The 24,775-nt window shown below is 42.8% G+C and overlaps 1 protein-coding gene across 3 annotated transcripts; it reads right to left on the bottom strand.

Moving 5' to 3' along the window:
* Positions 1 to 4,621: 4,621 nt before the first annotated feature.
* LOC147435186 (kinesin-like protein KIN-UB) lies at positions 4,622 to 24,003 on the bottom strand. Of its 3 annotated transcripts, none has more exons than XM_086488295.1 (21): positions 23,602 to 24,003; positions 22,922 to 23,144; positions 22,605 to 22,705; positions 22,361 to 22,483; positions 21,954 to 22,139; positions 20,644 to 20,865; positions 20,212 to 20,377; positions 19,984 to 20,133; positions 19,696 to 19,784; positions 19,347 to 19,559; positions 18,680 to 18,829; positions 18,420 to 18,599; positions 18,214 to 18,339; positions 6,679 to 6,813; positions 6,443 to 6,578; positions 6,244 to 6,336; positions 5,872 to 5,997; positions 5,666 to 5,791; positions 5,444 to 5,587; positions 5,225 to 5,353; positions 4,622 to 5,154 (listed from the first exon to the last, which is right to left on the bottom strand). In XM_086488295.1, exons 2-21 carry the CDS (start codon positions 23,103 to 23,105, stop codon positions 4,985 to 4,987), a joined length of 2,949 nt encoding a protein of 982 aa, XP_086344421.1. In that variant the 5' UTR covers positions 23,106 to 23,144; positions 23,602 to 24,003; the 3' UTR covers positions 4,622 to 4,984. The 3 variants fall into 3 exon arrangements, with proteins under 3 accessions (XP_086344421.1, XP_086344423.1, XP_086344422.1); XM_086488297.1 differs by having other exon boundaries at positions 22,922 to 23,071; XM_086488296.1 differs by having other exon boundaries at positions 22,922 to 23,088; positions 23,602 to 24,002.
* Positions 24,004 to 24,775: the final 772 nt, after the last annotated feature.

Genomic DNA, 24,775 nt, shown 5'->3' with positions numbered 1-24,775 from the left:
TCCTTGGGTTGAACCTTTTCTGTATCTTCTTGAAATATTGAATAATGACATAGTCTAAGCCTAAAGGTCCTCGACAAGTATGACTACCCCCACGACACCTCTACACAGCTGAAGTAGACACACCCCAACTGTGCAGTTTCTAAAAGGTGGTTTTTGTACTCCAAGCAAACCTAGAGGAAGTGTTAGACAATCCTACTGAACACTAAGTTTTTCCTTAGTTTAGGTTACTTCATCCCTGACAACGGTGCCAAAATATGGGGCTCCCCAAATGCAAAGCTTCGCTATCTTATTGTAGTGACAGTGAGAACCACGAACGTAAATGGGACGGAGTTGACCCGACTAGTGCACGGAGGCTTTGAGAGGTTGTTAGGCTCTCAAAAAACACACTCAATCCCTATCTACTCAAAGCTACACTCAACTGCATGTCACGTAGCAAAAGCTAACTACGACACCGCAAGAAAATCTCGTCGATTCACTAAGCAAACGAAGTCCAAATGAGATGAAACTTATGGGATGGGTACGCAACATCTAAAGACATATGCCTATGCCCATAAATCCCCCTTTCAACCACTTGCCAAAATCGCGCTTATTATATACAAGGTCGTTTTCAGCCTCGAATGTACCCTAGAGCTTAGCAATGATGTCCCAACACCCCTCCTATGCATAAAATGCAGTTTTGTTATGTAAATCTTGAGTTATGAGCAAATTTAGAAGGACGTGAGCTACAAAAAAAGCACAATTTTATTGCAACAGAAGCGCAAAATTGCGAACAGATTTTACATGTGAACGTGATGAAGCAAATGGCACTTAAAATGGACACTTCACGAGAGAGTTACAAGCTCTAGAAGACAAGAGGAGAGTACACAGTGCTCTACAGAACCTTCGTAACACTTATTCTCCAAAAAAACTTGCAAAACTCTTACAAAAGTTGGCTTTTGTACCTTAGCCATAGGGTTTAAAATGTGAAGTGTGCGGGCGCCCAAGACCTTTAGGGCTCCAATCAACTTACTGTATCTACAACCTAGGCAAACTAATTAACATATTCTTTATAGCTTGGAACTCTCATTGAACCCCTAACGCATTACAATTATTACAATGGCTTAAAATAAATCGAGAAATTACAATACTTGACCATTTTGGGAAAATATAAAAAATGTGTAGCTCCAATCGTCACTACTTCTTCATATTTGTCCTTGATGTGCATTTGCAAGGCTTGGGCCTTTAGCAGCTTCTGTTAACTAACGTCGACTCAGCTAACAGTCGTCTTCAAGTACAAGGTCAGCTACTAGATAGTTCAAAGGTTAAGCCTATGTTGAACTAGGCCAGGTATCTACGTGATGAGAGACAAAAAATGACACTATTATTTTTTGTGCTTGCAATATGATCTAAAATAGCTTGTTAGATCATTACGAGTCAGCCATATAGTGCCACTGCTACTACATAATTGTTAGATCATTACGAGTCAGCCATACAGTGCCACTGCTACTACATAATTTAAATTGCAGGTATATATTGAATTAGGCTAGCGATCAAGGTGACAAGAAACAAACATAAGGTGGACCATTGGTGTGCATGCAACAAGACATGAATGGCTGGTTGGAACATTGTAGTTCAGCTATATAGTCTCTAGGGTTCTAAGATTCAGCTATTATAGCAAGCCATGCAAGTATATAGTTTTCATTGGAAGCCATGCAAGTACATAGTCCTGGCTTGGGAAGACGAAGTTTTGCACAATCTATATAGTTTTCATTGGAAGCCATGCAAGTACATAGTCTGGCTTGGGAAGACTAAGTTTTGCACAATCTATATAGTTGTTTCTCCAGCTATATAGCTCCTATGTAATACTATATAGCTCTTGCCATATCTATATCGTTTTTTGCAGCAAATATATATATGTATATAGTTCTACAACAGCTATTCTATTTTCATAATAGCTATAATAAATTTATTGCAAGTTCATAGTCAAAATAGTTTGTTGCAACATTTAATGTCTTCTTATGCAATGTTGTTATAACATGAACTATGGTGTTTGCAGGGTTACTTAGCTTCAAGTCAGATTGACCTGGAGAAGGAATGTAAGAACTCCCAACTTTGTGTTGAGTTGAAAACCAAGTTGAGTCAAGGAGAATGGATGCCTTTACGGCACTCCCTCCTTGTGAGCCTAAGGGAGAATTTGGTCATCTCTATTGGAGGCTTTTCGAGATGCACAGGATGCGGTGCTGCTTTTGATGTTGTTGCACTATATGTGCTTTCCATGCCAATATTTGCCTGAGAGGGTGATTAATGTCCTAGGCCTTTGTCCATCGACGACAACATCCAAGAAAGACATCATATGTGGTAAGTGTTTTGCTCTATGCGTATGTAACCAATAAAGGGAAACATTCCATTGCAACAAACGTACTTCATTTGTTTTATGTTAGACAAAGAAACATCGGGGTTTAAGGATTATGCAATATTTGAGACACCCAAAAGTGTATCAACTATTTTCACTGAAGGTACATTTTTACACCAAGAATCGGGCACGAAGTTGCAGCTGTCAGAGACCTTGGAGGAGATCAAGATCAAGAAGGACATTGTTGGAATGCTTGCCTCTCCCCAAAGAAGGCTCCACCACAGAAGCCTACGCCCAAAAAGGCTTTAACACAAAAGGTTGGGTCAAAGGAGGCTACGGGTTCAAAGCGCGCTCAACTATCAACAAGTGATGAATTTGACCTTCCTCTCGAAACATGTTTAAAAAAGAAGTCATCCTAGTAGCCATCTGAAGAATGCAACTTCTTTCTACTTACACAAGAGGGCATATTGGAGCCGCCCATCTTGTTCTTTTATAGATCTTGGAATTTTGATTGCAAAAGTTGTTTGTTTTCTTTTCTCCAATTTTAACAAGAGCATATACTATGGTTGGAAAGACCTACATCATTCACATGTTCTTGAAGCAAGATTTTTGAGAGAAAACTTGAAGGAGAAAGAAGTCAACAAGCCAAATGTATATAGTACATCGAACAATAATATGTAGCACCCATAAGAAGTTATATCCTAGAGAGGATGAGTTCTTGGAGATTTTTACTGAAAGGATGAGTAGCAACCACAAGGTAAAAGAGTGTCTAAGCCCTTCCTGTTATCCTTTCAAAGATTAACAATGTAAAACTATTGCACACTCTTTGCACTCGGAAAGGAAAGGGAAACAAGAGGCGGCGCTACATGGAATGCAATGTGTATTATTGTAGGCTAGGTAGGATTGCCTAAGTAGCTTTGACGAGATTTGTGTGAGAAAAGAATAGAGGTAGGGCATAGAGCAAGGAATGTTAAACATTGGCAAACAAATTCACGAGGGAATTAAGAGTTAGAAGCTATTATTGTGCTTTACAGAGCTTCTGTCGATGTGACTTTAAAGTGGGCGACTCTCTAAATGTGATCATCTGTGTGTGCATCTTACAGACAAGTGGCACTATGCAAGATACTAACATGGGCACGCAAATACATATGAATTTGTTGGATGAGGCTTTATGTAACTTCTTTGCTTATACTAACATAGGTAACACTACCACTAGAGGCTACAGGAGTCCCCACTTGTCAATAAATACTCTCTAAATATTCATGTAGTACGAAAGTCCAACCAAGGGTGACTACATAATCAACAGAAAGTTTTCTTTTTTGCTTTGAAGTAATGTATAGGCCTCAATTTCTTGCATCAAGAGAATAAATTCTTTTTCTAAACAAGGTTGGCTGTGGGTGGTTACAACCCCCTTAGTGAACCTGAAAATGTAGGAATTCGCTTCGCTTAGTATCATGTGAATCTAAATTTTGCAAGGAGCTCTCTCTCTCTCTCTCTCTCTCTCTCTCTCTCTCTCTCAGGACAAGTCACGCACTCATATATACTAAACAACAATGAGCCGATCTCACCGTCAACCACATGTCATTATAGCAGATCTCAGAGCCCACCCATACTAGAGGTACGCTGCTTGACCGAGCCACTAAGCTAGGCAGATCCAGACGCCCAGGACCTCGAGGGCTCTCCCACCACCGACGAAGGCTGCAACAAAAAATACAGATCACTCTAGCTCGACATGCAAGACACCCAACCAGAGTACTGACCATGGAGGAGGTTGATGAGAACCAACAACGACCGATGATAGATTTCATTTATATCCGGACCCCCCCCCCCCCCCCCCCCTTTCTATCTCGTCTCTATCCCGAATCAACTTCAGATTTATTTCCTTTCTCCTTAGTGTTTTAGTGTTAGTTCTTTGTAACTTTGTAATTTCTGTTCTCAGACATGATATCATATTCACCAATTGTAACTTTTTTTGTCTCATAGGTCAGTTTGGCCTTTTGAAGACGTCAATATAACATTTCATCTCTCTCTCTCTGCCCCCCCCCCCCCCCCCCCCCCAACAAAATCCAGTTGTATCACGACCTGTTTCATTAAAGCTATGTACCTTCATTTTGCTTCATTTACTAGACTTCGAGTGTAACTTCAATTCTAGTCATCATATTACATGATGATAAATAAATCAAAAATATTTATGGGGTGCGCACGTGCATGCACACAAATATCTATATATATATAGAGAGAGAGAGAGAGAGAGAGAGAGAGAGAGAGAGAGAGAGAGAGAGAGAGAGAGAATCACTGGTCTGTGATTGATTTCACGTTTCTACAAGTAAAAATATATTTACACGGAAATGCTGGGTGATGTGTTTCACTTTCTGGGCCTATTATTTAAGCCACTGCACAGACCACCTGAAATCTGTAACAATGTTTTCTTTCAAAATGTTTGTAAAGTAGCTTTAATTTGTAGAAACACCATAACACCCCCCCCTTTTGTAGTGCAGTTTGAATGGGTGGGCACTGGGAGCGAAACTCTGCCGGCCCCTCCCTAACCCGATTGCTCCATTACTAAAGCATCGTCTCCTCCTGCGAGTTGTCGTTTTCACGAGGGTGTCTGTTATATTAGGAGGAACTGAAGGAGCAAAATCTGAATAGTGTCTATTGATAAACTTGGCTTGTTTGCCCCCTTCTTAGTTCTGCTTGGAAAGTGGGACTTGCAGTAATGGTTTTCCTGGCAAGGACTCTAATATCCTCACGAGAACACTCCTTAGATATGCGAACAAGTTCCCATAAAGCGCCGGCTGCAATCAAGTCAGCAGTATTCACCTCTGCCCAAAAACAGAGAACATTGTTAGAACATTGCCTGATAATGTATTATTGAAAGAGTTTTGATTGTACCATGCTGAGCCAAATGGCAAAGAGCAAGCTCTATGTGCCTCCGCACTGGTGACACTTCATTACCCGCATTTGTAACTACCCAAGGCAAAGCTCCGTCTTCTATAAGAAGCGACTTTTCTCTCTTATGACCTGCCATTAATGACCATGACTTTTTAGTGAAGGGCTTATTGATTTGTGCTCTTTCTTGGTCGGTGTTCAGTGAAGTCTAGTGACCCTTACCTTGGGCAGCTGCTCTTGACTCACATTTGGCAAAATTAGCAACACCTCTGGCAATTTGGGCGAGAACATCGGGATGCCTTAATCGAGCCATACCAAGAAGAGCCTTGATGCCGCCATCTTCTCTTAATTTTCTTTGCAGCTTCTCTGCTCAACAGTTTTATTTTTTTTAAGTGCCATGATTTGACATGAAAAGGGTGTTTCTTCAGAAGCATACCTACGTACCATTTCCACATAAGTTTGCTATCGCGCCTGCCACCATTCGCAATGTCTGGGGGTCATCTGCCTCATTGGCTGTCCTAGACAGCAACTTAATTCCATTTTGTGCCATGATGAGTTCCTGGTTGGTCTCTGAAATTGTATAGAGGGTCAGAATGATATTTAGGAAAAACTGCACAATTCACCAGATAAAAGTGGTCTACTTGTGTTACCAGTCATGGCAAGATTGGCGACAGCACCCGCAGCAACCCGCCTGATGGTTTCATCTTCTGAACTATCAAGCAACCTTAGCAGGGAGCCTATACCCCCTGACTCTACAATCTTCTCTTGATTAGATTCTGTTTTGCATTGCCATTAATATCAAAAATTTAGCAACCTTTAAGTCGAAATAAACACAACATCAGCATGTGATACATCCAGCAGTAATCTAAAACGATCCTGCTAAGACTACTTCTGGAAAATCCTTTTTGCAAAATTCCCAAATTGACAAAGGCTGCAGACAGCACATGGCTACTTTATAAGAGTAAAATTATCATCCATAGAAACTAGAAAATGAGAGCCCTATAATGTTAAGAGATTTGAACCTTCTGCTGCAAGATTGGCAACCACTTTCACAGCATGAACACGGACATCAATGTCTTCAGACTCCAGCAAAGACAATATCCTATGCAAACCCACTGAAAAGACACCCAAAAAGACTGTTAGCCTGATGTAAACACAACATTTCTAGGAGTACCCAAGGTTTGACGAAATGTTGCCCATAAGAGAATTTGAACAACCCACCTTGTTCAAAGAGCTTTGCAATAGTAGCTCTTTGACCATTTATGGTTTCTCGCATATGGTGTGGTTTGCTCAAACTCATTGGTGATTCTGATCCCAAGGATATTTTGCTGGGTTCTCTCTCAAGAAACTTCTTTGTCTGGTTTAGCACACAAAGATACAAGATACGTAAAATACACTTCGTTTCCAAAGCTTGACGTGTAAAACACATGAGCAAGCCTGATGACACTCATGCTCACCTCATCAGCATCATAGCTTAATTGAAGCAGATGCTGCTTCAGGTCCTTTACTTCCCTCTCAAGCAACTCTCTTTGCTTCAACTGTTCCTCAACCTCTTGCCTCAAAAACTTTACTTCCTCTTTCAATCCTGCACTCTATTGTATCCCAGGCACAAATAAGCACAATATCAGAAGGTCTATTACTTTCTTACTTATATCTCTTCTTAATGACTTTCAAAACTAGATTCAATATATTATAGTGCAAGGAAACTATAAGGAGAAGAACAAACTAAGGTGAAAGGTAAAGAAGAGAAAAACAAAATGTTTAAAGACAAGCATGCATTGCATGCAAGTAAGACTCAAAGTCTTTACCATGATTCTCCAGGAGGGTTTTTCCCAATAGTGCAACATGATCATTCCACGTCACATGAGCACTAGAGAGAGAGAGAGGAAGAGTATTTTAACGTCATAGGAAACTATCCCAAGAGACCTTAAAGATCTATCCGACGAGGAGAGTTGAACTCAAGACACACACACACACACACACACACACACACACACAGATGCAATGAAATGTTATATTATCGTCTGCAAAAGGCCAAAATGACCTATGAGACCAATCTGTTACAAAATAGTGAATTTGATACCGTGTTTGGGTACAAAAAGACTAGAACAAAAAAACTACTACTACTAGAATCCGTAGTGTGGCTCGAATTTTCTGTTGTAGTCTCCGTCGATGATGTGTAAGCCCTCTCCAGAATCATGGTCGTTGAGATGAAATGATATAATAACGTCTACAAAAGGCCAAAATGACCTATGAGACCAACAAGTTACAAAGTGGTGAATCTAATGCAAAGTCTGTGTGCTAAAAGAAAGACTAACATCCTAAACAAAATGTTGTAGTGAGAGTGTAAGTGGGGGAAAGACTAGAGACTCTCTAGTCAATAGAGAGGTACAAAATAATGAGGGGTGCAAGAAACTTGAGAGAGAGAGAGAGAGAGAGAGAGAGAGAGAGAAAGAGAGAGAAACTGCCCCTACCGCTGCTTTTGGACGTCGTCAATGTCACAAATTGGTGACGTGTCATGCCTGGACAATGTGGGGCAGCAGAGGACACACCCCGGCTGGCAGCAAAACCCGCAGAAATGCTGACGTGGCAGTGCATACGGACCAAAAAAAAACCCAGCTGTATTTGCGTGAGAAAAAGAAGGCTAAAATTCTACGCAAATTGGCTGAGAAGCTTTTGAGAGCTTTTGCTTTATTTTTATATGCTTTTAAAAAAAAGGACAGCTTTTGGGGCTCTGCTTTTGGCATCCCTTGTAAACAATTAAATAAGTGGTTTGGGCTCCCACTCTGCAGAGCATTTGGACGCAAAGTCTAATAGTGAGACCCCTCCCACTCCCTTGTACTTTGAGCACAGATTAATACAAAAAGAAATACCAAAAGGGGCGCCAGTCTTTGGGGCAAATATCTCTAGGCACGGAGCTCCGCCAAGCAATGTCGAATAAATTATGAACTGTGTACCATTTTGAAGTGAATCTCTGCTGTGTCGTGGCAGAATCTTAACTTGGAGTTTCCAAGTTTGTTACAGTAGTATCAGAGCGTAGCCGATTTCTCTTCTATTGGGAAATCCGATCCTTTTTCTCGCGACACTTATGGATTCAAGCAAAGATCAGTCGACTTCCTGTGCATCTGGGGATGCGGGAAGAGATCACGAAGAAGATTCTCACGAGGGGTACGGCCCGCCTCGGCCTTCGTACCCCGCCTCGGCCTACTCGGGCAAAGATTGGAGAAATGGAGCGTCGACGATTGGTTCACGATGCGACAAAGATGATGATCAATGTTGCGAAGGATCCGAGATTTGCCAAATTTTTGACTCAGACATCCTTCGACGAAGTACACTCTTAGTAGCAGAAGGCCACAGAACCACCCCTTCAAACCGGCACTCAAGAAACCTCCTACTCCAAGGATGTTTACAGAGCAAGAATTAGAAGAGGTGGTTGATACACGGATTAACCAGCTTTTTGACGCAACCAACAAAGCCAAAAAGCACGACAAAAAGCAAAAGAAAGGAACTGACTTCCCGGGTTATTTGGGTCGTCAATCTGCTTTTGCCTCGGCACAAAAGCAGAAGAAGCATGTGCGATTTGAAGGAGTATCCAATTCTTCTTCTTCTTCTGACAATTCTTCTAGCTCTTCTGACTAAAGCAAAGAAGACAGGAAAGGGAAAAAGCGAAGCAAAAAGCAAAGCTTCGGAAAGGGCAAGAAAAAGGCAAAGAAGCCTAAGTTTCGTCCAATTTCTGATAGTTCTACAGAGGACTCGTCTTCAGATAGTTCGGACTCGATGATCACAGATTTTATCCAAAGAAGAATTTCTATAAGCCAACCAGTATAACTTTCTAGATGATAAAAGCAAGAAAGTTCCAGAATTTAAAGAAGGTGGACAGTCAATTAAATTTGACACTTTTTCTAGATTCTGAGATGCTTCGAGGGCTTTGGCCTTCATACAGCACTTTGATATAGCTTTCTCTGGAGGGCATTACTCAGAGCACTCCAAGATTCGGAGGGCTACCTCTTACTTCAAGGGAAATGCTCGAACATGGTGGTCCACTCTTCTATTGAACAAGAAAGCGCCAATTGAATGGCTGAAATTTAAAAGGCTTTTTATTTCTTCTTGGTTGACTCGGGAGTACGAACGCAGCATACAAACTGCTTGGAACCATCTCCGATGACCAAGAAAGATACCTTGGACGCATATTGCGAGAGATTTTGGAGCTCTTTTCTACCCGCTTCTTCATTTAAGAAGATCTTGTTTAAAGAACAGAGGGACTTCCTACGGAGATCCCAGATCACTGCTTACAGCAAAAGTGAGATTCTATTCAAGAACTGATGAGTCATGCAAAACGGGGCTTTGCCATACACTCAGGCAGTTTGACTTACCCTACATATGAGATCATGACACAGAAAACAGAACAGACTTCTAAAAATGAAAGTAGAAAGAAGAATAGCCCCCAAGATCAGAAAGGTAAGGATGCACTCACTCCTCGGGAGAGAGCCAACTACATTAAAAAGGGGAAGTGTTTTGGATGCAGGGAACAAGGACACATCTCTGCGAACTGCCCTAAAAAGGCACAGAAAGAACAAGATGAAGAAAGACCAGAGAGTTCAAAAGCAGCTGAGGAACGTGGACCAAAAGGCAAGATGAAAGCAATACTAGTTCCAGATTGCATGGGTACTGACCCAAGCACGATTGATGAGAGTACAGAACTTTGCCGAGCTTGGGGCAAAGTGAAAGATCAAGAAGCCTTGATTTTCTTTGATGGAGGAGCCAAGGCCAACTTCATTTCACCTGAATTGGCGGCACGGCTCGAGATTACACCCGATCGGCTGGGGCCACAAGCAGAGGCAATTCTAGCCGCACCCAATAGGGAAGGTTGGAAGGTTGGAAGGTTGTGATGTCCTCCTGGGAATTCCCTAGTACCATAAGAACAACGACGTGGTCAACTATCGCGCGAGAAAAGCAACTTTGACTACAGAAAAGGTCCGATCCATTTTACTTGATGTGAAACTTAAGGGCGAGTCTGTCCCTATTGTATCGGCTTCGACCGTTTCAAAATAAATGAAATCCAATCTTTTTGTTTACTCGATCTTTTTGAAAGAATTGAATGATGATCATAGGACAAATATGTCTGATCTAGAAAAAGAACGCCGAGATTTTCTCCACACTCATGCCGATTGCTTTTCTAAGGGCCTGCCAGGCGAGTGCCACCAGCTCGTCATGAGGATCATACCATTGATCTGATACCTGGAAGCACACCACCGAACCGGCCACCTTACCGTGTGAGCCGAGCCCAGAATGAAGAGATTATGAACCAAGTGAAAGACCTCTTGGAAAAGGATCTTATCCAGCCGAGTACTTCACCTTACTGCTCTTCGGTGTTGTTGGTTTTGAAGAAAGACGGATCTTGGTGTTACGTGCACATCTAACCCTATGTGTACGTGGACAAGCTACTTCATGACATGGGTTCAGTTCAATTAGCTTAGGAAGTGTTCTGACACTTTTGTGAGTCTGTTCACAAATTGTGCATGTCCAGACACTTAGAGTAGATGCATATCCTTTGGTTGCACACAGCATGACCATCAGATTTCCATCAAAACCTATCAGGAGCATTTTTACAATGCATAGACCTATTTTCCCTATTTTAGCCAATTTTCACTTATTATTTTTAAGTGACTTTTGTTGGGAACTGGGTAGGGCAAATTAGCAGAGCCAATATATAAGAAAACCCTAGCACTAGCATTTCTGGCAGAAGAGGCAACAGGAACCCAGCGTTCAACAGGCACCTTCTCAGCAAGACAGCCCCCGCAACAAACCTAGCGTTTTCAGCCATCTGCAAGGCCTAGCGTTTTTGCGTGACCACAGCTAGCTTGGCGTTTTTGCATTGAAGATCAGCCCGGCAACAACAAGACAGCAGAATGCCTAGCGTTTTTGTAGCAGACCAGAATTCAGCCATAGCGTTTTTTATTTGCAGATCAGCCTCAGCGTTTTGCAGATCCTTCGCGACGAAACACTTTTAGCACCAGCGTTGTCAATTTTATTACTTTGGCTTCCAAGCGTGCTTGCTCGTGCTCATGCGCTATGGCTGACATTCTTTCTTCATATTTGCGCTCTATGGCTGTTGTTCTTTCTTCGCTTGCTAACTTCCTGTCCGTCATCATCCTGCCAAAAGCCTCCATAGGAGTTAAGTGCAATCCTAAGCGTAGATGGGGAAGGGGGAGGGTAGGAAAAACCTCCTGGTGGGGAAAATTCTTCTTCACCACCCTCATGCTCATCACCTCCATGCGAAGTATCCATGCCGCTTCGGGTAATGACCATACACTGAAGTCTTGGGTTCTTAAGTTCACGAGGAACTTGGGTACTTGTGGGTCTTGGATTCTTGAGGTTCTTGAGGTTCTTCTTTAGCTTGTAATCTGTGTTAGAGAAGGATCTTCTCTTCACCTGAGCTCTTGTCTTTTCCGCGGGCGCACCCCTTTGCGGCCTTACGCTCACACCAAGGTTGCTTTTTCCCACCTCACGTCGATTGGCTGGCCGCTAAGTGCACGATCCACTCTCAATGAGTGAAAAGAGAGACAAGGGGAGGCTGGACAAGTCCTTTCTTGGGTTTCCTGTCACTCTTCAAAAACACGATTAGGAATCGACACGCCCAAAAGGACTTGGATTACGTGCAACCCCAACAAGCAGAAAAAATTGTGTGGTTCTTGTGGTTCTTTCCTTGAATGATATAGAACACTACCAAAGCTCTGATACCAATGTAAGGTGCAGCGGAAGTGAATGTTGAACTTTGCTCAAGATGAGTGCTCCAAACTGTGCTCAAGGGTTCCTTTTACTTACGGAAGGGAGAGCCTTCCGTTCCTTTAGTGAGAGAGTGCAATGGACACAAACAAAGTGGTGAACACTGTGAATGAAGGTGCATGAGACTGAGAGATAGAGAGAAAAGAATACGACACCAGAATGTTGTCAAACTCTCCTCCAAAGGCCCCACTCTCTATGGCGAGAGCGGTCCACTATTGATTGCACTAATCTCTACAATGCTTGGAGATGTCACGTGCACATCTAACCCCATGTGTACGTGGACAAGCCACTTCATGACATGGGTTCAGTTCAGTTAGCTTAGGAAGTGTTCTGGCACTTTTGTGAGTCTGTTCGCAGACCGTGCATGTCCAAACACTTAGAGTAGATGCATATCCTCTGGTTGCACACAGCATGACCATCAGATTTCCATCATAACCTATCAAGAGCATTTTTACAATGTATAGACCTATATTTCCCTATTTTAGCCAATTTTCACTTATTATTTTTAAGTGACTTTTGTTGGGAACTAGGTAGGACAAATTAGCAGAGCAAATATATAAGAAAACCCTAGCGCTAGCATTTCTAACAAAAGAGGCAACAGGAACCCAACGTTCAATAGGCACCTTCTCAGCAAAACCGCCCCCGCAACAAACCTAGCGTTTTCAGCCATCTGCAAAGCCTAGTGTTTTTGCATGACCACAGCTAGCCTGCTGTTTTAGCATTGAAGATCAGCCCGGAAGGCAGCAGAATGCCTAGCGTTTTTGTAGCAGACCAGAATTCAGCCATAGCGTTTTTGATTTGCAGATCAGCCTCAGCGTTTTGCAGATCCTTCGCGACGAAACACTTTTAGCACCAGTGTTTTCAGTTTTCAGCATCAAGATTCCACAGTAGAACCCCCAAACCTCGCAGATCTCACCTTCCCGCTGCAAACCCTCGCCGCACGGTCAGATACAGAGCAATTTGCAGATTCAGCCCTGAAAATGCAGATTTCAGCATCTGCATTTTCAGCGCGTCGTCCTCGCATCGTCGCCATCGACATCGTCACCGACATAGATTCAGAATTCGACAAATAAAGATTTGCAGATTTCAGCCATTAGCGTTTTCAAATTTCAGCCCTTCTCGTCGTCGTTCTCGTCGCCAAGTCCAAAGCATTGTAGAGTTTTGTGCAATCAATAGTAGACCGCTCTCGCCATAGAGAGTGGGGCCTTCGGAGGAGGGTTTGACAACATTCTGGTGTAGTATTCTTCTCTCTCTATCTCTCAATCTCAGTACCTTCATTCACGGTGTTTATCCACTTTGTTTGTAATCCATTGCACTCTCTCACTAAAGGAACGAAAGGCTCTCCCTTCCGTAAGTAAAAGGAACCCTTGAGCACAGTTCGGAGCACTCATCTTGAGCAAAGTTCAACATTCACTTCCGTTGCACCTTACACTTGGAGAATGTGCATTGACTATAGAGCTCTCAACAAAATCACCATCAAGAACAGATTTCTGATTCCTAGGATCGATGATATTCTAGACGACTACAGGAATCCTCTTGTTTCAGCAGGATCGATTTGAAGAGCGGATATCATCATATCCAAATTGCGCCGCAAGATGTCTACAAGACAGCTTTTCAGACGACCTTCGGTTTATTCGAGATTTTGGTGATGCCTTTTGGGCTTACAAATGCTCCAGCGACCTTTAACCAAATGATGGACAGGATTTTCAGAGAGTACAGATCTTTTGTGGGTACTTTCTTTGCCAAGGATGAGGCAGAACATAGAGAACATCTGCTAAAGGTCTTTCAGGCATTGCGGGATTCACAACTTGGTGATCAATGCAAAAAAGAGTGAATTTTTCCTACCAGAGATACACTTTTTGGGACACATCGTCTCAGCAGTAGAAGTGCAGATGGACCTAGCTAAGATAGAGACTATCCGTGATTGGCTCGATTTGAAGAATCTCCATAATGTCCTGTAGTCCATTTCTCTTTCAATGTTTGAAGGGCAATCACTTCTATGGATCCCCACAAGAAAGAGACTCCTTTCTGTGTCAACATATGCAAAGGGGAAGCAACCTCTGCAAACTTTCCAATGAACCACCGGTAGTAAGAACATAAGCCCAAGAAACTTCTAACTTCATGGACATTCTTCAAATTGCGCCAATCACGGATAGTCTCTATCTTGGCCGAGTCCATCTGCACTCATGCTGCTGAGACGATGTGTCCCAAAAAGTGTATCTCTAGTAGGAAAAAATCACTCTTCTTTGCATTGATCACCAACTTGTGATCCCGCAATGCTTGAAAGACCTGTAGCAGATGTTCTCTATGTTTTGCCTTATCCTTGGAGAAGACAATAATGTCATCAAAGAAAGTGCTCACAAAAGATCTTTACTCTCTGAAAATCCTGTCCATCATTCTGTTAAAGGTCGCTGGAGCATTGGTAAGCCCAAAAGGCATCACCAAAAACTTGAATAAACCGAAGGTCGTCCAAAAAGCTCTCTTGTAGACATCTCTCGGCACGATTCGGACCTGATGATATCCGCTCTTCAAATCGATCCTGCTGAAACAAGAGGATCCGTCTTTCTTCAAAACCAACAACACCGGAGAGCAGTAAGGTGAAGTACTCAGCTTGATAAGACACTTTTCCAAGAGGTCTTTCACTTGGTTCATAATCTCTTCATTTTGGGCTCGGCTCACACGGTAAGGTGGCCGGTTCGGTGGTGTGCTTCCAGGTATCAGATCAATGGTATGATCCTCGGGACCGAGCTAGTGGCAACTCGCCTAGCAGGCCCTCAGAAAAGCAATCGACATGAGTGTGGAGAAAATCTTGGCATTCTTTTTCTTAATCAGACATATTTGTCCTATGATCATCATTTAACTCTTTCAAAAAGATCGAGTAAAGAAACTGAATTTCATGAAGTACAATCTCTTTGCCCTTCATTTGTCAAAGTCGCCTTCTCAACCCGATAGTCAACCACGGCGTTGTTCTTGTGGTACCAAGGGATTTCGAGGAGGACGTCACAACCTCCCAAGGGCATTACGTAGAAGTCATCGTGCCCTAAACACCCCTGACATTGCAAACGAAGTTTGCCAATGATCGGTGTAATGCCAACAACCCGTCCGGGTGCCGCTAGAACTGCCTCTGTCTGTGGCCTTAGCCTATCGGGCGTAATTTCAAATCGAGCCACCAAAAGAAGTTGGCCTTGGCTCCTCCATCAAAGAAAACAGGGCTTCTTGATCTTTCACTTTGCCCTAAGTGCGGCAAAGTTTTGTACTTTTGTTCATCTGATTCAGTTCGGGTCCCACGCAATGTGGTACCAGTTCTATTTTCAATGTGGTACCAGTTCTATTTTCATCTCCCTTTTCTGCCATATTCTTCTGCTACTCTAGAACTCTCTGGCATGTCCTCAGTCTGTTCTTGATGTGCCTTTTTGAGGCACTTTGCAGAGATGTGTCCACATTCCCCGCAACCAGAACGCTTCCCCTCGTTGAGATAGATAGCTCTTTCTCGAAGAGTCTGTCGAGGACGTGTATCTTTATTTTCTTTGTTTTGGGAACTCTCTCTCTTTCTAGTTTCATTATTAGAAGTCAATTGGGTTCTCTGAGTCAAGATCTCATCTATGGGATAAATCAGATTGCCCGAATGTATGGCAAAACCGTTCCGCATGACCCATCAATTCTTGAATAGAATTTGACTTATGTTCCAAGCAATAGTCTCGAATCTCTGTAGGAAGTCCGCAGCAAAACCGCTCAATCTGTTCTTTAAACGAGACCTTCTTAAATGAAGAGACGGGTAGAAAAGAGCTTCAAAATCTCTCGCAATAAGCGTCCAAAGAATCTTCCTTGGTCATCCGAAGATGTGTCCAAGTGGTTTGAATATATTGTTTGTATTCCCGACTCAGCCAAGAAGAAAAATAAAGAGCCTTTTGAATTTCAACCATGTAATTGGAGCTTCCTTCCTCAGAGTGGACCACCATATTCGAGCATCTCGGAACCCAAAAAAGGATTCAAATTTAATCGATTGTCCACCTTCTTTAAATTCTTTTGTTTTCTTGCTCTTATCTTGGAGGAAGTCATATTGGTTGGCTCTGTAGAGGTTCCGCTTTTCTGCACTCGTTTGTCTTTTCGGCTTTCCTCCCCACCTGAGAGGAGAAGCGATGGCCAGACGCCATCTTAAGTAAATCTTATCAATCAAGTAATTCTTCAGGTGTTTCGCCAACCTCGAGTCCATTGAGTACTGTTCACACATATGCCAATCTGCAGTTGACGTTTGTACTCCTTTCTGGCAAACTTGTCAGGAAAAGAAAATTGCCCAAATCTTCATTCTTTTCTTCAGTTCCAATGCCGCATTTTCAACTTTTTCTTTGCCTTCCCACTAAGAGGTGTCATCTCTGTCAGATTCTTCACAAGAACCCATGTGTAATCTGGGATTCTTTATGGCTTTATGCCCTATAAGACAAAGCGATGAAGACGGGAGCACGCTCGATATGCGATGTATGAAGGGTGGGAGTGGCTAATAAGTCCGGGGTCGGGACGCGAAGATTCTTTCCCAAAAGCTATGTGCGCTGCAAAAAAGATCGGATCCTTCATAGAAGAAGAATCTTTCTGTGCTCTGATACCATTGTGACGAACTTGGACACTCCAAGTCAAGATTCTACCGCGACACAACAGAGATTCACTTCAAAACAGTTCACAATTCACAAATAGTTTGACACAGCCCGACGAAGTTCTGTGCCAAGAGGTATTGGCCCCAAAGATTGGCGCCCCTTTCGGTATTTCTTTTTATATTAACCTTCAAGCAAAGTACGACTCCCGCGGGTGCTTGCTCTCAGACTCAGCGTCCAGATGCTCTGCAGAGGGAGCTCCCTAAAGGTTACAAGGGATGCTAAAAGCAGAGCCCCAAAAGCTTCAAAATGAAAAGCTTCCAATCCTAAAAACATCTTAAAATAAAGCAACTATTCCAAAAGCTTCCAATTTCCCCTGCGTAGGCTTTTTCCCTTGCGTAAAGCAAATCTCTGTACAGTTGCCCGTAAATCACGGGATTCCGTACACTCAGCCACTTCAACCTGTCAACGGAAATGGCGCCACAAAATTCGGGTTCTGCCGTACAAGGCCACGTCAGCATGTCTGTGGGTTTTCCGGGAGTTGGCCAGTGTATGTGTGTGTATTTACTGCCCAATGGCCACGCCACATCACAATTTTGTGACAAGGCCTGCTACAATAGGCAAGTATATGACAGATGGGATGCTTCTAAAAGAAATGCTTGTGGCTAGACAGCAATCAGCAATCAGGCATGTTTTTGAACTACACTCGGCAAATGAAGGGTTTGTAAGTACAAATGATGCCCTTGACGCACATTGGCAAGTAAGGCTCATTTGGGAGTGCATACGAAGACAAATGTAGTGGCTTTCTGAAGCTGGAGGCGGCAGCATGCAAAGTGGGGATGTGTTGATCAGCCTATCATAATGCAACCCAGTGTACGGGATGCCTATTTGAGGCAAACAAACGAGCAAGAGCCTGTGTCGAGGATTTAGCTGCTCATGTGTGGTGTATACATGGTATGAATGACAATGCGTGTACAAAAAAAGCAAAGTAACAGCTTGCAGGGAGGGTGTGCAGGTGTATGCATAGTGACAAGACATAGCAAAGGTATGCATTGGTGTAGATAGCAGCATATGCAGATCAGGGTATCCATGAAGGGACCACCACGAGATCATCAAGGTAATGCAAGGTAAAGTACACTACACTACGTTTGGACATTAACTTTTGGAGCGTGTGTGTGCGGCATGCCTGCATTATCATTGTAAGTTTCTCCTCGCCTTGATTAATGCCACTTAAATGTGGGTGAAATGTGTGTGCACGTGAGCACGCACTCATGTTGCATGGGTGTGTGTTGGTGTGTGCGTGCTTACGGATGTGGGTGTGGGTGGGTGAGGGGGGCTGCATGTATGAATAAATTAGAGTTAAGGGGAACCCACACGAGGAGAGGTTAACTGTTTTGAGTTACCCCCCTCCCCTCAAATAATTACACCTCAAAGAGGTGTACTACGCCTATTAGATTTTTGCCTTGTTTACACCCCCTCCTCTTCCTTTCATGTGGGTGTGTGAGACCTTGTCACTTCCATGTCAAATCAAGCCCAATAACAATTACCCAACCCCCCCACCCCCTCCCCGCGTGTGGGGGGCACCTAAGCATGCTTCCATAACTGTACAAAACAGCACACCTCTTTGATATTGACAGCACTTCTTTGTGATTTCCATTCCCCTAGTTCTTTTACAGCTTCTTCTCTTAGCCGTGATTCCTCCTCCATTTTTCTTGAGAGCTGGTGAAGATGTTCTTGATCTTCCAACTGTTTAAGAAGAAAGGAAATGTGATTAGTTGAGGTTAAAATTTACAAAAAGATTTATCACTCAGACTTCCTGTAACTACCTCAAGTTTGCTTCGAGCCTTCGTTCCATCCTCTAATTCTTGCAGTCTTCTTTCTACAGCCTCCCTTTGCACACGCTCCGCCTCAAACTTTCCAGCAACCTCTGCTAGTTTGAGCTGATGTTCCTGCATCCATTCTTCCATTTCTTTGTGCTTCCTATCCCTTTCAGTCTGCAGATGCATCTGTTACAATTGAAGGGAGAGAAATGTTACCACAAAATGACAAATACAAGTGTCATATAATCTTGAATTTGAAAGAAAACCTCTTTCTCTAAGACAGCAACTTCTTTCTCAGAACGCAGCTTGTGAGCATTCTCTGTGAGCTCCTTTTCTAGCTGAGAACATTCTTGCTGTAATCTTCTGATTCTCTCCATGTTTTCTTTCTGAAGCCTTACTCTTTCTGCAGTTGATTCCTGTGGAGAATATGTCAGAAGCTGGATGAGTATACTTTTTGTTTTAAGCTAAAAAATGTTTTAAAAAACCTTCCATAGTCACCCTAAATTTGCGTCATAATGAATGCATATGAGAGAAATCACGGGAACTTCGAAGCTCAAAAGCAGGCGTAGACCAGTTTTGAGCATTGAAAGATTGTCTTGGCTATTAAAGTTCCGAAGTATCTATACCTCCCAGGGTTGCCTAAAGCAAGAGGCGTCCTGACGTCTAAGTCATAGATCCTCTGTCAACAACATAACTAGCTGTAGCATGCTTTGACACCTTTAAGGTCATCAATTTTTAACCTGTCATTAACCTTCCTCACTGTACGTCCTTACGCTAGAATACCAGAAATCAAACAAACAACTGGCTCGAATCAGGCCAATGCAAGCATCCAAAAACTTGGCATATTTATGCAGATTCTACAATGGAGTTTCTCTGTCAAGAAAGAATGAAATTCCATGCGTACTCATGATCCAAGTAAGAACAAAAGTGGACCTCCAACAAGGTTTTTGCTCTTCTTTCTGCTTGCTGAACTGTCAGTTCAGCTTCCTCCATCCCCCTCTGCAATTGCTCCTCTGCATCGAGTACCACCTTGTTTTGCCTCTCGTTCTCTGCTATCAACCTATCAAGGTCTGCCTCTAGCTTTCTGCATAGACTCTTATAATCAAACTCCTCTCTGAGCTTCACCATGTTCTCAACTTTCATAGCCTGAAACCAGATTAGCAAGGATAAGTGCAATCTACTCAGACTTCTCAACACCAAAGCATGAAGTTCACTTCACGGAGTGCAAACTGTATCACTTGCATCAAAATACTCAGGATCAAAGTAAAATAAGGCAGCATACCCGCTGACCAAACAGAATGGTGCTCATAGTCTCAGCCCGATGCTGTGGTGATGGCCCAATTGTTATGATTAAGGATGTCCTTGCACTACCTATAGAATTCAAATGGAGCAAATTAACAGCCGAGGAAGCGAGAGAATGAGACAAACTGACATGTGAAAAAAAAAATCGTAAGAACAACCTAAATTAAACATTAACTTGAAAGTGCATTTTATTATTATGCCATGGGGAGGAGCTGTCTATACATGCAAACCTCTCACCAATCCTTCCTATCTGAGTTTCACGTAGTACCTCCAAACGAATCCCGAAGGAGTCGGGTCAGCTTGGAATCTCTTATTGGAACATGTGGACTGTTCTCAGCAAGAGCATTGATGCATTTCCCAAGAGCTGTTAATGACAGATTAATAAATTTGGCTTCCTCCAAAAGATGGCCTTCACTTCCTGAGACAAGAAATGTTAAGAGTCAACATAGAGTTTGAGCAAAAAAGACTAAAAAAGCAATCCAACAACTATACGAACCAGACTTGTCCACTCTTTCAGATCCAGCCAGATCTACTATCAACAATTTGCTTTTTCTTATTGTTGGAACATTGTGGGCTTTAGAGATTTGCAAACTTGCCCCATTCTCATTTGGAACGGTCATATCCTTGTCCTGCTTGACCCTTACAGACTTCTTGACATTCACCTGTGATAATAGTCAAGCAAAGACCAAAGGACTTTAAAAGTATAGTCAAGTACAACAAGAGAGCTGAAGCTTGTGCTATTGTGATTCAAGGACATTCCATTAGATAACTTAGATACTTTGTCTTGACAATAAATTATTTCTTGAATTCAAAAATGTGAGCATACCAGGGTTGGTTAGTATGTCTTTCTCACTGACAATGTGACTTAGCAAAACTCTAAAGAGCTCCAAAATTTCTGATAAAAAATAGTCATGTTACCTAACCTTACCAGAAGCAAAGCATGACTTCGGGAAGACTCAGTATTCATCTTGGTATTTGCAGCAATACGATTGGCTTCCCCTGCTTCTAAGAGCTCAAGGAAGCTCTTTGGGTCTCTCACCTCAACAGAAGTTGCTCCAGGGAGTGATACATCACCTGTCCTAGGATCTTCCGCTATGGTTAGATTGTCTTTTTCTGGTGCAAGAAGATCTTGCACAGTCTCCATATATAGCTGTTTTTTTAAGAAAAAGGACAAACTGTGTAAATTGGATCATTGGTAGTGGAGAGCTTAAAGGAGCAGAAAAAAGAACAACATGAACCACTAAAAAATATTCAAGACATGACCCATGAAACTATTAATCTCTTTCAAGATTTATGTCTCTTTATAAATTATGAATGTAGATTGGGTCATTTTCTTTATGAATTATTCATTAAACAGAGCTACAATTATTGCAAATGAATCAGTTCCTTGAACCTTAGGCATTTCAACTTAGTGTAACCTCCTGGGTCCAAGACGTTCATGTTCTTGGCAATCCACATATCTGTGAGAAGAAATCTCATGAGGCAACGTCTCTAGGTAATAGACATCCAGAGAATTAAATGCAAATTCTCTGGCATATCTTCAGACATCAAACCAGCACAGGTGACAGGCATCATTCCCAAAGGTCTGTATAACTAACTGCAATTATGTAGACGGTATAACACCATAGTCTATGTTAAATTGTATGATAGATGACATGACCTTCACAAATAGGAGTCACCATAAGCTTGCCTTAGAGCCTCTTACTATTTTAGACTGAATGTTTTAACAATCATTGCTTGACACCTCCACCAGCAGTCTGTTATTTGTCTTTGGTTGCATAACAACAGAAACTTCATCGTGAGCTGGACAGTTGTATGTTCAGCACTCCAAGATATAGGAGCTACATGCAGTCAAGGGTGGGGCGAATCATCGGCCCAAAACAGCAGTATTTGCAACTCAAAGATTCATTATAAGGTGTACATTGTAAACCACTATTAGGCTGTTTCCAAAACAAAGTAGCTCTTTGGGAGGCCTTTTCGGAGTAAGAAAAATATCCTAAAAACTTTTCAAGTTCAGCCATCTGAATTTTGAAGATAATTGATTAATTTTATACACCCTAACAAGTTCAAAATGAACCACAACTGCGCACCACAGCACATTGTTGCAAAACTAACAAGTGAGAGGCATTTCTCTACGAACACAAAATTCAAGAGATTAATGAATTTAAGGTAGCTTTGATTTAAGGAGACTGCAAAGCATGTACATGTACAGAGTAAACTGAAGCTAAAAGCAGTCACCTGCAGATATGAGACTGTTATTGAACCTTGCTCAGAAGATGTATCTGCAAGAATATCCTCCATGGCTCGAACCATGATTCCACGGTCAGCAGCATCTTCCTCCCCAAGCTTGCCAAGGGTGAAAGTTTTACCTGTGCCTGTTTGACCATATGCCATGACAGTGCCATTATACCCCTCTAGCACACTCTGCAGGCAAAAAGAAGAGGGATGCCAAGTATATACAATCAGATAGAGTTTTAAACATAACATACAGAATATCTTGCAAAACAGGCCACTATCACAAGCCAAACCAACATCTAAGCAAATATCTTTAAACACGAAGAACAGCACCCGAAGATTCTATTTCCCTGTCTATAACACTATCTATTGAATAGGATGGATAGAAATGGCAGGGGGCAATGAAGGACCTCAACCACAGGTTTTGCCACTACTTCATAGACTCGTTTCTGAGAAGCAGTTTCATTCAGAATCTCATCAAACTGGAACGTCTCACAGTCCCAATTATTCTTCCTCAGCTTCAGTCGCTTGAGCTGTGACAAGTGCAAAAGACAGATCGATTAAGACAAGGCATTGGCACAATATATAACCTGTCTTGAGCTAATGCCGGTAAATTTTCCCATGAAGCAACAAGATAGGGAAGGAGAAGAAGACCTCTGGCATCAACTCCACATAATCAGCGAAATCGGCATCATTTTTCAGCTCCTCAGAGTTCCTGGGCCTAAGTCGCACAGCAACTCTTACTCTTCCTGACACTGAACGTACACTTGCATGAGTTTAAGATGTAAAAGATGGTAAGGAGGCCCCGAAAGGACATGAAAAAGATATCTTTGAAGAGGAATGTACTATATAAAAATGCAGATTGAACCTCATAAAATCTCATTACTGTACTTTCCTTTTTTCTTTGACTCAATGATAATGCAAGTTCTGTCATGCAGAATGCACAGTTCGATGATAAAGTAAGTAACAACCTCCATTGTCATCTTTTCCATTCCGACTTGCTCGCCTGCCTAGGGAAGGCGCCGGAGGTATGGCCTTAGGGCGGGGAGTTGTTGGAGATGAACTGGAGTTCAAAGAAGGAGGCCTTTCTAGTCGCACCATTCCTGCTCTTGGAGATCCTCCTGAAACGTTACTTCGACTGGAAGAAAATGCCATTTACATCTTCGACAGTGCAAAAATACTTCCACATCCCCACTAAACAAAAGAAACCTTACTGCGAGAGTGTGGCAGAATCCATCTCTCTCTCTCTCTCTCTCTCTCTCTCTCTCTCTCTCTCTCTCTCTCTCTGCCTCCGCGCTTGTGTGTGTGTGTGTGTGTGTGTGGTGCATGCAGAGCGACCTGCGAATGTATGGCAGGCTTGGGGCTTTTAGAATGGACACGAACAAATTGAGAAGATTCAAACGGGCCCTCCCACGGCACCAACGGAAAATAGAAGCACACAACGATGCACGTCCAAAGGCCAGAAGACGTGCAAGCGGATGACACAGAATGGCACCGCTCTCAGATATATGGCAGACGTGAAAGAAGCTCGCCATGGCCATGGAAGCGGAAGCTAACGGCAGAATGCTATGAAAGTGGCTTGCACGTCTACAAAGCTCGACGTAAGGAAACATTTTCTATATAAGAGGGAATTACGGGTAAAGACGAGTACACTTATTTGTAGCGACTCCTCAAGAAATCGCCATGACTGCCAGCTGCCTCTCTGCTTCAGCGAGGGCATTTTGAAGAGCACTCGACGGTAAGGCCGCCATTGTTTCTTAAGTTCCACAATGCAGTCTGACAAGCTTCTGCAGCAAGCCGCGCTTGGAGGTAGCACCAGCGATAGCTACCGTCATAATCGCACTGTCGCCGCTATCTGGCTGCGATCCGAGATGGCATGCAAGCTCGATGGGAGCACTCTTGCTCAAGCCCAGGCAGTGAAACTGTGATATAATGCATGAGATTGGAAGGGTGTTTCTCAAGCGGACAGCCGAGGAGTCCAATCATCATCCATGGCCTAAAATTAACACCTGTTTTTCCTATCAAGGGCTATTTCGCCTGTCAAAACAGGTGCTTCAGAAAAACTTCCTACCATTTGATGTGCTCCTTGAAATTTATGTTATATATGGCAGGTTATGTAGACTATGCCTTTCAATTTTAGGTGGATGTCTACAAGGCACGCTTGCCCAGGCAGTCTGAATGTTGCTTGAGTACTCTCCTAAGCACACATGCCTTTCCTTACCACCTTGAGGCTCGTTGCCAAGCCTAGGTACTTGGGCTTCATATTAGCTACTCATCAGTGGGACTCCCCTTGTCTTTAGCAAGAGCACGTTGGATGGAGGGAAAGGGGAACAAACCTGAAACCTAAACAATTTGTCTCTCTATAGCTCAAGATAACCATTGCACTTCAATCCACTACAGTTCACCTTCAAAACCCGCACAATCGATAGCAGACCACACCAAATTTTGTATGTTTACGATCGTGCCACAGCAGACACCGCTCTCTCTTTCTCTCCCACCCACACCATAGACCCGGGGAGGCACGGACGTCTCAAACACTGGCACCAAAAGATTAACACAGAGCAAAGAGAAGAAAGGGGGAAAGAAGAACACACCCGCAACCCGAACAATCTGCCTCTCTATAGCTCAGAATAATCACTGCACCCCAATCCACTAGAGTTCACTTTCAGAACTTGCACAATCGATAGCATATCACATCAAATTTTGCCCATTTACGATCATGTCGTAGCACACACCGCTCTGTCTTTCTCTCCCACCCACACAAAGGCCCGAGGAGGCACGCACATCTCAAACACCAACACCAGAAGATTGGCACAGAGCAAAGA

This window comes from Adiantum capillus-veneris, chromosome 18 (assembly GCF_014529385.1).
Source record: "Adiantum capillus-veneris isolate H3 chromosome 18, ASM1452938v2, whole genome shotgun sequence".
Classification (NCBI taxonomy): domain Eukaryota; kingdom Viridiplantae; phylum Streptophyta; class Polypodiopsida; order Polypodiales; family Pteridaceae; genus Adiantum; species Adiantum capillus-veneris.
The sequence above is the reverse complement of the archived record's forward strand: the minus strand, read 5'-3'. Positions and strand labels throughout refer to the sequence as shown.